A 10,491-nucleotide genomic window follows, 5' to 3' on the forward strand; every position below is an offset into this window, starting at 1 on the left:
AGACAATAATTGATATATTTGTTTCCTTAGCCATAGTGTTTATATAAGTAAAAACTCATCTATAAGATATATGGTGTATCGTGTTTAAAATTAGAGTTTGAATTCTATTAAACTCAAAGTTTCTTTATACACAGGTGAAAAAAAGATCTTTGGAGATCGAGCAAAAAGATATGCTGAATATATAGTGGAGATCAATCAGAGAGAAAGGTAGAGAAGCAGAGAATAGAACATACGACTGCAGAGACTCAAGGTTTGGGAGTATTGAATTCAAGCGTGAGGATTGGTTAAGGAACCGGAAGGACTGCTTCAACCACTGGAGCGTGTTCAATCCAGTAGTGCCATCATCCTAGAACAACACTGACGCAGAGTGGTTGTTTGAAGGGTGTTCTTTGGTTTTGTGATTAAACAACACGATTGATTTATTTATGCATCTAGAATTTACTTTTAAGTTTTGGTGCATCTAAACCCCTTGGCATGTCAAGGAATTTGGTTTAGTTTATCTCACTAGTATTGATTTTGTGTAAACGATCTATCTAATTTACTAGTGAATTTTTTGCCATGAGGCATCGCACAAGTATTAGTACTTGTGCATAATTTACATCTGGTGTTCAGTTATTTATGTTATATTTGTGTGTTACAAATTAATTTTCCGCTGTCGTATTGTGTTCCGTGTTGTCAACACCGGACGCAACACTAACTACTGATATACACAAATATATTGAATTCCTGTACAACAATTTCTTACAAGTGGTATCAGAGCCGACACTTGATACACTAAGTGACTGATTCTGTTATTTTACTGTTCGTACAGGGAAGAATATATTCAAAAACCTGATGGATCCACTTGCTTCAAGCACAGCTTTTAGACCACCAGTCTTGGACGGTTCAAACTATGCCCTTTGGAAAGTTAAAATGAGGATGTACATCAAATCCATCGAAGAAAGGGCATGGCAACGTGTCTTAGACGGTTGGTCCCCACCAAGGATAGTTGATGCTGACGGTGACAGCAGAAGTAAACCAGAAAGTACTTGGTCAAATGATGAAGTCCAAACCTCGAACTTCAACTCAAAAGCGCTCAACGCTATATTTACTTCTGTTGACATCAACATGTTCAGTCTGATAACTAATTGCATTTCTGCCAAGGAAGCTTGGGATATTCTTCAGAAGCATTGCGAAGGGTCAGAAAGTGTTCGCAGAACCAAACTTAGAATGCTAACCTCAAAGTTTGAAAACTTAAGAATGGAGGAAAACGAGACTATTATAGAATATGATCGAAGACTGCGTGATATCGCAAATGAGGCCTTTAGTCTTGGTGATCCTATGTCAAATGAAAGATTGGTAAGCAAGGTTCTGAGATCCCTTCCTGAACGCTTTAATATCAAAATCTGTGCCATTGATGAATCCAAGGACACATCTACACTGAATCTGGAAGACCTGATTAGCTCTCTCAGAACATTTGAAATGAATCTAGATTTACAAAGAAGAAATACTGGAAAAACTGTTGCTTTTCAGTCTACTGATGATTCGGTGAATAGCCTAATTCAAGAGGCTAAAGATTCTGATCTTGGTGAGGAATCAATCTCTTTGATCACAAAGAAGTTTGGAGACTACCTGAAAAGGATGAGAGACAAAAAGAAAATTGTGCCAACATCGAAGCCACAGTTTACCTCTTTTGAAAGAAACAAAACAACTGCACCGATTCAAGCAAATCCCAGACCAAGAACCAATCTATCAGGACGACCAGAAGCGACAAAACTTGATTCAGTCCAATGTCGAGAATGCTCTGGATTTGGACATTATGCAAATGAGTGTGCAAACCGACTTCGCAGAAATAAAATCATGACAGTCTCTTTAAGCGACGATGATACTGATGAAGAATGTGACTTAAAAGAAGGAGATGATTGCACCTCACTATCTGCTATTCTGAAAGACATATGCTCACTGCAGATCAATCCCCATGGTGTTGCCACTGGTGTTGCCATTCCCAACCACAACACCATGCCAAACTCATTGTGCCTGAATGCCAAAGCTTTGAAAAACACAAAAATTGAAGAAATTCAGGAACTTGACCAAGAAGAACTCACTCTGGAGATTGTACAGATGATGTATGAAGAACTATATCATGATTGGCTCAAGAGGAATGAGACAAACGCAGTACTTTCAAAAGAAAACACTGATCTGAAAAATAATTTGTCTCGCCTTGAAGTTTTGTTAAGTAAGAAGGATCTTGAACTATGTAAAGCCAAGAATGATCTTGAAAAGGCAACAAAGACTCTTGCCAAATTCAGCTCAAGCTCATCCAAACTCGATGAAATGCTGGCTATGGGAAAGGATGGAAGGAATGGTCTTGGATATGTTAAAAGTATTTATGAACACAGAGAGTCATCTAACACTGATTCAAAGACTACGGTTTTTGTGAAAAGTGTAAAGGACTCCACTGATGTCTCAACTCCACATCCTCCCTTGAAAAATAATCCAAACTCAAGACCCACCACTGAACCGAATCCGAAAACAGCTAATTCAGTAAGTTCACACTCAGAAGATCTCTCTTCATCAAAGAAGTCTCAAGTCAAAAAGAAAGTGCAAATTACTCAACCCAAGCAGAGAATGCACCGCTTCATCTGTCACTACTGTCACAAGGCTGGACACATCAGACCTTTCTGCTACAAACTCCGAGATGACTATCTGAAGTGGCATTCGAATTGAATGTTGCACAGGGTGTTCCAAAACACCAAGCACAACACCACAGTCAAAAAAACTTCTGCAAGGAAAATATGGGTACCCAAAACTGTGATTCAATGCAATGTCATTTATACTTCTTTAAAAACTAACATTGCAGGAGCATGGTACTTTGATAGCGGGTGCTCACGTCACATGACTGGATCTATAGAACATCTCACTGATTATATCGAAGTAAAAAGTGGGCGTGTAACCTATGGTGGTGGTGCCAAGGGAAGAATTGTGGGCAAAGGAACACTGAATGTTGATGGACTCCCCGAACTTCACAATGTTCTACACGTTGAAGGACTTAATTCGAACTTAATAAGCATTAGTCAACTCTGTGATGATGATTTACATGTTAAGTTCAACAAAAATAGCTGTGAAGTTCTTAATGAATTAAATGTTTGTGTTATGACAGGTGTTCGTTCTGCTGATAATTGCTATCTGGTCGTAGAAGGTAACTGGTGTCGAAATGCCAAAGTAAGCGAACTGAATCTCTGGCATCAAAAATTGGGTCATGCGAGTTTCAAGACCTTGAAGAACCTGTGTAAGTATGATTCTGTGAGAGGTTTGCCCAACTTAAGTTCAGGCACTGCATATATCTGTGGTCCTTGTCAGAAAGGTAAGCAAACCCGTGTTGCGCACCCAGTGTTGCAACACTTTGGCACAACACGGTGTCTTGAACTTTTACACATGGATCTTATGGGTCCAATGGATACTGAAAGCTTGGGTGGTAAGAAATACTCTCTGGTATGTGTCGATGATTTTTCTCGTTTCACCTGGGTAAGATTTATAAAGGAAAAATCAGATACGTTTGATGTCTTCAAACAATTGCATGCTAAAATAACCAACTTGCATGATGAAAGAGTAGTTAGAATACGAACTGATCATGGCAAGGAGTTTGAAAACTCTCTTTTTACTCATCTTTGTGAAAAGAAAGGAATATCTCATGAATTCTCTGCTCCTAAAACTCCTCAACAAAACGGCATAGCCGAAAGGAAGAATCGAACTCTCCAAGAGATGGCACGAGTAATGTTAAGTTCAAAAAATGTGTCAAAAAGGTTTTGGGCTGAAGCCTTGAACACTGCATGTCATATTTCAAATCGTGTGTTCCTAAGAAGTGGTTCCACCATGACTTCCTATGAAATCATCATGGGGAGGAAACCAAATCTCAAGTACTTCCATGTTTTCGGGTGTATATGCCACGTTCTAAATGATCGAGAACATCTGGGAAAAGTTGACTCGAAAAGTGATAAATGTCTATTTCTCGGATATTCAATGAATAGTAGGGCTTATCGTGTATTTAACCTGAGAACAAGAACAACCATCGAATCTATTAATGTGATTTTTGATGATCTTGCAGATCTAACAGGGAAATCAAAGGAGGATGACACCGAAGGATTACTGGAAATAGGCGAGCCAATGATCAGTACCGGTGTTGAGACTGGTGTTGGGACCATCGAAACAACACCAAGTACAACACCACCTCCTGACAGGACTGATGTCATGGAAGATGAAGCTGACGAGGATGATGATGAGATTATCGGCAGGGGGAAAGAATTTCCCACCAAAATCCAGAAGAATCATCCACCATCACAAATCATTGGTGAAGTACATGGAGATATGAAAACAAGGAAGAAGGACAAGGTTGATTACCGAAAAATGATTGGACTGGTATGCATGACTTCCTCTTTCTCTAAGGTAAGTTACTCTTGCTTCATGTCTCAAATTGAACCCAAAAACATTTCTGAAGCACTAAAAGATGAATTCTGGGTCAATGCAATGCATGATGAACTTGAACAATTTGTACGCAATGATATATGGGATCTAGTTCCCCGGCCTTTAAATGTCAATGTCATTGGAACAAAATGGATCTTTAAAAATAAAACTGATGAATCCGGTAACATTGTCCGTAATAAGGCTAGGTTGGTAGCTCAAGAATATAATCAGATTGAGGGGATAGATTTCGATGAAACCTTCGCTCCTGTAGCTAGAATTGAGTCTGTCAGACTTTTACTTGCCATTGCTTGTCACATGCGTATTAAATTGTTTCAAATGGATGTAAAAAGTGCCTTCTTGAATGGAATTCTGAATGAGGAAGCTTATGTGAGTCAACCAAAAGGTTTTGAAGACCCTCATCACTTGGATCACGTCTACAAACTGAAGAAAGCACTCTATGGACTGAAACAGGCTCCTCGTGCTTGGTATGACAGGTTGGCCGAATACTTGATAAACCTAGGCTTCAAATGAGGTGAGGTCGATAAAACTCTTTTCATTCAAAAACTGAATCATGATATTCTGATATGTCAAGTGTACGTAGATGATATTATCTTTGGTGGTTCATCACTTAATCTTGTTGACAGTTTTGTTGAAAGTATGTCATCTCAATTCGAAATGAGTATGGTTGGTGAGTTAAATTTTTTCCTTGGATTGCAAGTTAAACAAGTGCATGATGGTATATTTTTATGTCAATCCAAGTATGCACGGAACTTAATTAAGAAATTCGCAACTGACTGTTCTAAGCACATGAAAACTCCTATGGGGTCTAGTGAGAAACTGTCCACCGATGGTGTTGGCGAAGGTGTTGACAACACCATGCATCGCTGCATTATTGGCAGCCTTTTGTACCTAACGTCCACTCGTCCCGATATTATGTTCAGTGTGTGTTTATGTGCTAGATACCAAGCTAATCCGAAATTATCACACCTAAAAGCTGTGAAACGTATACTTAGATACGTAGCAGGTACTCTAGAACTAGGCTTATGGTACACACACGAAACAAACACCAACTTGGTAGGATTCTCAGACTCTGACTGGGCGGGTGATCTAGACGATAGGAAAAGCACATCGGGTGGATGTTTTTACTTAGGAAACAATCTTGTATCATGGACTAGCAAGAAACAGAATTGCATATCCTTATCTACTGCAGAATCTGAATACGTGGCAGCTGCGAGCTGTTGCTCACAACTAGTATGGATGAATCAAATGATAGAGGACTATGGATTTCATAGTGATACTATGATTGTTTATTGCGATAATTCAAGTGCTATAGACATTGCAAAGAATCCCGTTCAACACTCTCGAACGAAACACATAGACATAAGACATCACTTCATTCGAGACTTGGTTGAAAAAGGAATAATCCATCTGGAATTTGTTAGAACTGAAAATCAGCTGGCGGATATTTTCACAAAACCTTTGGACTTTGAGAGATATTCCAACCTTCGGAAGTCTCTCGGCATGTGCATACATTAATTTTATTGCCTGGGTTGTCATGGATGTTAACAACACCATTGACAACACCAGTTTGTGAACAACCTTTATTAGGATATTAGACATTCTGCATAATCATACACCATCCTTATACTGTGTTACGTATACTGTGTTGACAAAATCTCTTGAGTGTGCACCCTAACTTTGTACAATTCTTCTATATTCATTCTCGAAAATGTCATGAGATGTCAAGACTTTCTTGATTACATCCAATATGAAGGGAGTAAAGTGAATTTCCTATGATCACTTATGAGATGAAAAACAGAAAAGAGTTATAAAATATATACAATAGTTTAGAAGAAAATGGAAAAAGCTACCTAGAAGAGTCCTTTGAAGACCGTTCTTCTAGAGTGGGAGCTACCACTTCTAAAAACCAATATAGCATTGGAAAAAGCTACCTAGAGGAGTCAATTGAAGACCGTTCTTCTAGAGTGGGAGCTACCATACCTAAAAATTTATTGAAGGACTTGTACACTTGCCAGTGGTGTTGCACCCTCGTGTTGTCAACACTAAGTACCGACACAGTATTTCGTGCATAATTGCCTGACACTTTGATCCTTCATCTGAATTAAGGCATCCTTAGGACATTCATATTTGGTTTGTGTTTTTCATCAAGTCCAGCAGATTATTCATGACTATCTTACAACAGTGGTTTTTCTTTTTTTTTTTCCTTTTTCTTGAAGAAAAATGACCTTTTGTGTTTGTGGAGTGGATTCGATGTGGGGTTGATTTGGATCATCCTTGTAAATGTTTAAATCATTTTTTTTATCCTACGTAGTGACAATGCAATTAAGTAGCAGGAAAAAATTTCAAATTGTTACCGTTGGAATAGAAACAGTGTTTCCGAATTCTTTTACTGTCTCTTCATTGCGTTGTTCTGGGGTATAAATCTTACCGTTGGGATGTAGGCTTATATCTACGCTTATCAAATTTTTCTCGTACATTTTTTTTTCTCGCATTTTCCTTGTTACTCATCGAGATCTTCGGAATCTACTTGTCTATCGTGTAGGATGGCTAACGATCAATTTGATCCACTGGATATACGCAATGAAATGGCAGGCAGCCAGGGTGTTTCTCCTCCGACGACAACACCACCAACAACACCTCCCTCAGATACCCTTTCTGAAAATCCACTACAGATGGTGGTCCTTGCTCCAGAACCTGTGCCATTGGAAGCCATTGCTCCTGGAGATCCGGGAAATCCTTGGGATACTGACAATCCTCCAGACACTGAAGCCTATCGGCGGGCCTTTCCCTCACAACCACCTTTCTCGTATCGCCGGCAATCAAAGCGACAAGCAGGGTATAGCCCTAATTTTGATCAACCAAAGAAGCCGAGGATGGCCACCTATTTTACCCTCGATCCGGACTTTTCATCAGGAGATGACTCCAATTATGAAAACTTTGAGTTAGTAGCACGAAAGCGGCCCCCTACTTCAAAGAAATCTTCAAAGTCCACCACCGCTTCTGATACTCCACCTGCACAATCAACAGTTCGTCCTACAGAGGTACATTTCTCGTCTGATGAAGAACAGAGCAACTGCCTGCTGCTGTCAACACTAACCTCAACACCATTGTCAGTTTAAGGGGGAGCTACACTTATTTTGATTCAGGGGGAGTTACGCCTAGGGTGAGATGGTTTTGTCCAGAATTGCAAAAAGGGGAGATTGAAAGGAATATATTATTCCGGAAATCTATTTTGTCCTTAATTACGATTTTGCACTTCTAGACAATAATTGATATATTTGTTTCCTTAGCCATAGTGTTTATATAAGTAAAAACTCATCTATAAGATATATGGTATCGTGTTTAAAATTAGAGTTTGAATTCTATTAAACTCAAAGTTTCCTTATACACAGGTGAAAAAAAGATCTTTGGAGATCGAGCAAAAAGATATGCTGAATATATAGTGGAGATCAATCAGAGAGAAAGGTAGAGAAGCAGAGAATAGAACATACGACTGCAGAGACTCAAGGTTTGGGAGTATTGAATTCAAGCGTGAGGATTGGTTAAGGAACCGGAAGAACTGCTTCAACCACTGGAGCGTGTTCAATCCAGTAGTGCTATCATCCTAGAACAACACTGACGCAGAGTGGTTGTTTGAAGGGTGTTCTTTGGTTTTGTGATTAAACAACTCGATTGATTTATTTATGCATCTAGAATTTACTTTTAAATTTTGGTGCATCTAAACCCCTTGGCATGTCAAGGAATTTGGTTTAGTTTATCTCACTAGTATTGATTTTGTGTAAACGATCTATCTAATTTACTAGTGAATTTTTTGCCATGAGGCATCGCACAAGTATTAGTACTTGTGCATAATTTACATCTGGTGTTCAGTTATTTATGTTATATTTGTGTGTTACAAATTAATTTTCCGCTGCCGTGTTGTGTTCCGTGTTGTCAACACCGGACGCAACACTAACTACTGATATACACAAATATATTGAATTCCTGTACAACAATTTCTTACATTCTGGTTGCGTCTCAACCAAATCTTCCATTGGTTTTGGTCTTGGTTGGACCTGTTCAAAGAAAAATTGGAAGAGTGACTCCACTACATCATCCACTGATGTAAGTGACATCTCTGGTACATGTTGCATACGAGATTAAGACGACAGAGGACATGCATTGTTGGTGCCACTGGTTGGCAAAAAACATTTACACGTGCAACGATGGTTCCCATGACCATAAATTTCTCAGTTGTCACTTTGTAGAAGGCTGAGCCTTTTCCAACAGGGACTTGCTCACCAAATAAGTGAGTAGCGTGTATTCCTAATTCAAGTCTTTCTTCAAACAAGTGAGAGATGACAAAAGAAAGCCAGATATAGAAAATTATACCCTCCAGTGTGCAAATTTCCTTTCGGAAGCTCAGAACATGCATTTAGACTGTTGGATGGTAAGTCGAAGGTATCCACGAACAACTTCTGGGAGATGATGATGTTGGCTCCTTGGATGGTGCATATAACATAGCCATGTTCAATCTTGACTGATGCAAAATACTCTAGTGCTACAACCTAGAAACTTGTGTAGGCTAGATGAATCCAACATCCTTAACATATTAACAATGGCCTCATTCTTCATAGCCAAGAACGATTCAAAGTGAACCAAAAAGGATTGGTTGAATGGCTTGTCATTTTTTTATATAGATTTTGGTGAAACGGCTTGACCTGTTCCGGAAGAAAAGTTAGGAAGCAAGAAATCAAAAAGGTATACACAGATTTTCCAAGTGTGATGAAGGAATAATGAGAGAAAAAATGGAATGTATATATGATCTTATATGATTGACATGAATGCCCATGTGTCTTCATGTCACATACTTAAATTAAAAAAAAAATGAAAATTCAAAAAGTTGCTTTCTGTGATTTATGTATCCACGTATTAATACACACATTTTAGATGTGGAGATTAACCAATTAAACAATAAATACAGAATGTAAAATAATTCAAACACTTGAACTTTTAAACATTGAATCATTCGGAAGAATTAATATATTTTAGAGGAAAAACGGTTACAGATATAATGAAATAAAGTTTCCACAAGCTCCATCCAAAGCGGTCGGAGTTGCAAATCAGCTTGACATATTGTGTCACTGGTTCGATTTTAATTTCTCCTAACACATTTAACTAAATATACAAAACCAAGTATATTATTAAAGTAAGAAAATTTAGCGTCTAGTAGTGGTTTATTAAAGATGTCGGTGGCTTGTTGAACTTTCAAGATGTACTCTAGCCAGAAGTCCTTCTTAATCACATGATCTAGAATAAAATGATGGCATATCAATATGAATGGTCAAAGAATTCAATACAAAGTTGTAGGTGATTTCTATAGCACTTGTCACAGAAAATCGGAGATTCAACCGCTTGAAGATCATAATCTCTTAATTGTTGTTGAATCCATAATAATTTTGCACAACTTCTTTCTTCGGCTAGATACTCAGCTTCAGTCGTTGATGTAGTGAATGATGTTTTCTTTTGCTGAATCACAATATATGTATGTCTCCAAGAAACTAATATGATTCACTGGTTTTCTTTCTATCAATCTTACAATCTACGTAATATACATATGAATAGACAATCAAGTTGAAACAAGGGTTTTTGGGTTACCAAAGGCCCACACAAAGAGTATCATTTAAGTATTTAAATTATTTTAGCTGTAATATAATGAGATTGTTTATGATTAGCCTGATTAACCCTCTATACATGGTTATGTCCACTGAAATTTCCTTTGCATTTTTATCTTACTTGATTGATGAGCTTATACGGGTAGTAGCAAAACATAATTCTCTGCTCAAAATTTATTTAATGGCTTTTTGGTGTATTTGGCATGCTTGATAAAAATAACATTGTCTAACTGCTTGACTTGCAAACCAAGAAAAAATGTTAATTGTCACATCATGCTCATTAAAAAAATTTCTTACATCAACTTGGAGAATTTCTCACAGATTTTAGGGTTAGTGGTACCAAAGAAAATGTCATCAACGCAAATTTGTATTAATA

General features: G+C 38.0%; 1 protein-coding gene across 1 annotated transcript; it reads left to right on the top strand.

The window, feature by feature from the left end:
- Nucleotides 1–834: 834 nt before the first annotated feature.
- LOC140817808 (uncharacterized) lies at nucleotides 835–2,706 on the top strand. Its single transcript, XM_073177597.1, has one exon. It carries the CDS (start codon nucleotides 835–837, stop codon nucleotides 2,704–2,706), a length of 1,872 nt encoding a protein of 623 aa, XP_073033698.1.
- The last annotated feature ends 7,785 nt before the right edge of the window (nucleotides 2,707–10,491 follow it).

The sequence above is a fragment of the Primulina eburnea genome, chromosome 17 (genome assembly GCF_022965805.1).
Source record: "Primulina eburnea isolate SZY01 chromosome 17, ASM2296580v1, whole genome shotgun sequence".
Lineage (NCBI taxonomy): Eukaryota > Viridiplantae > Streptophyta > Magnoliopsida > Lamiales > Gesneriaceae > Primulina > Primulina eburnea.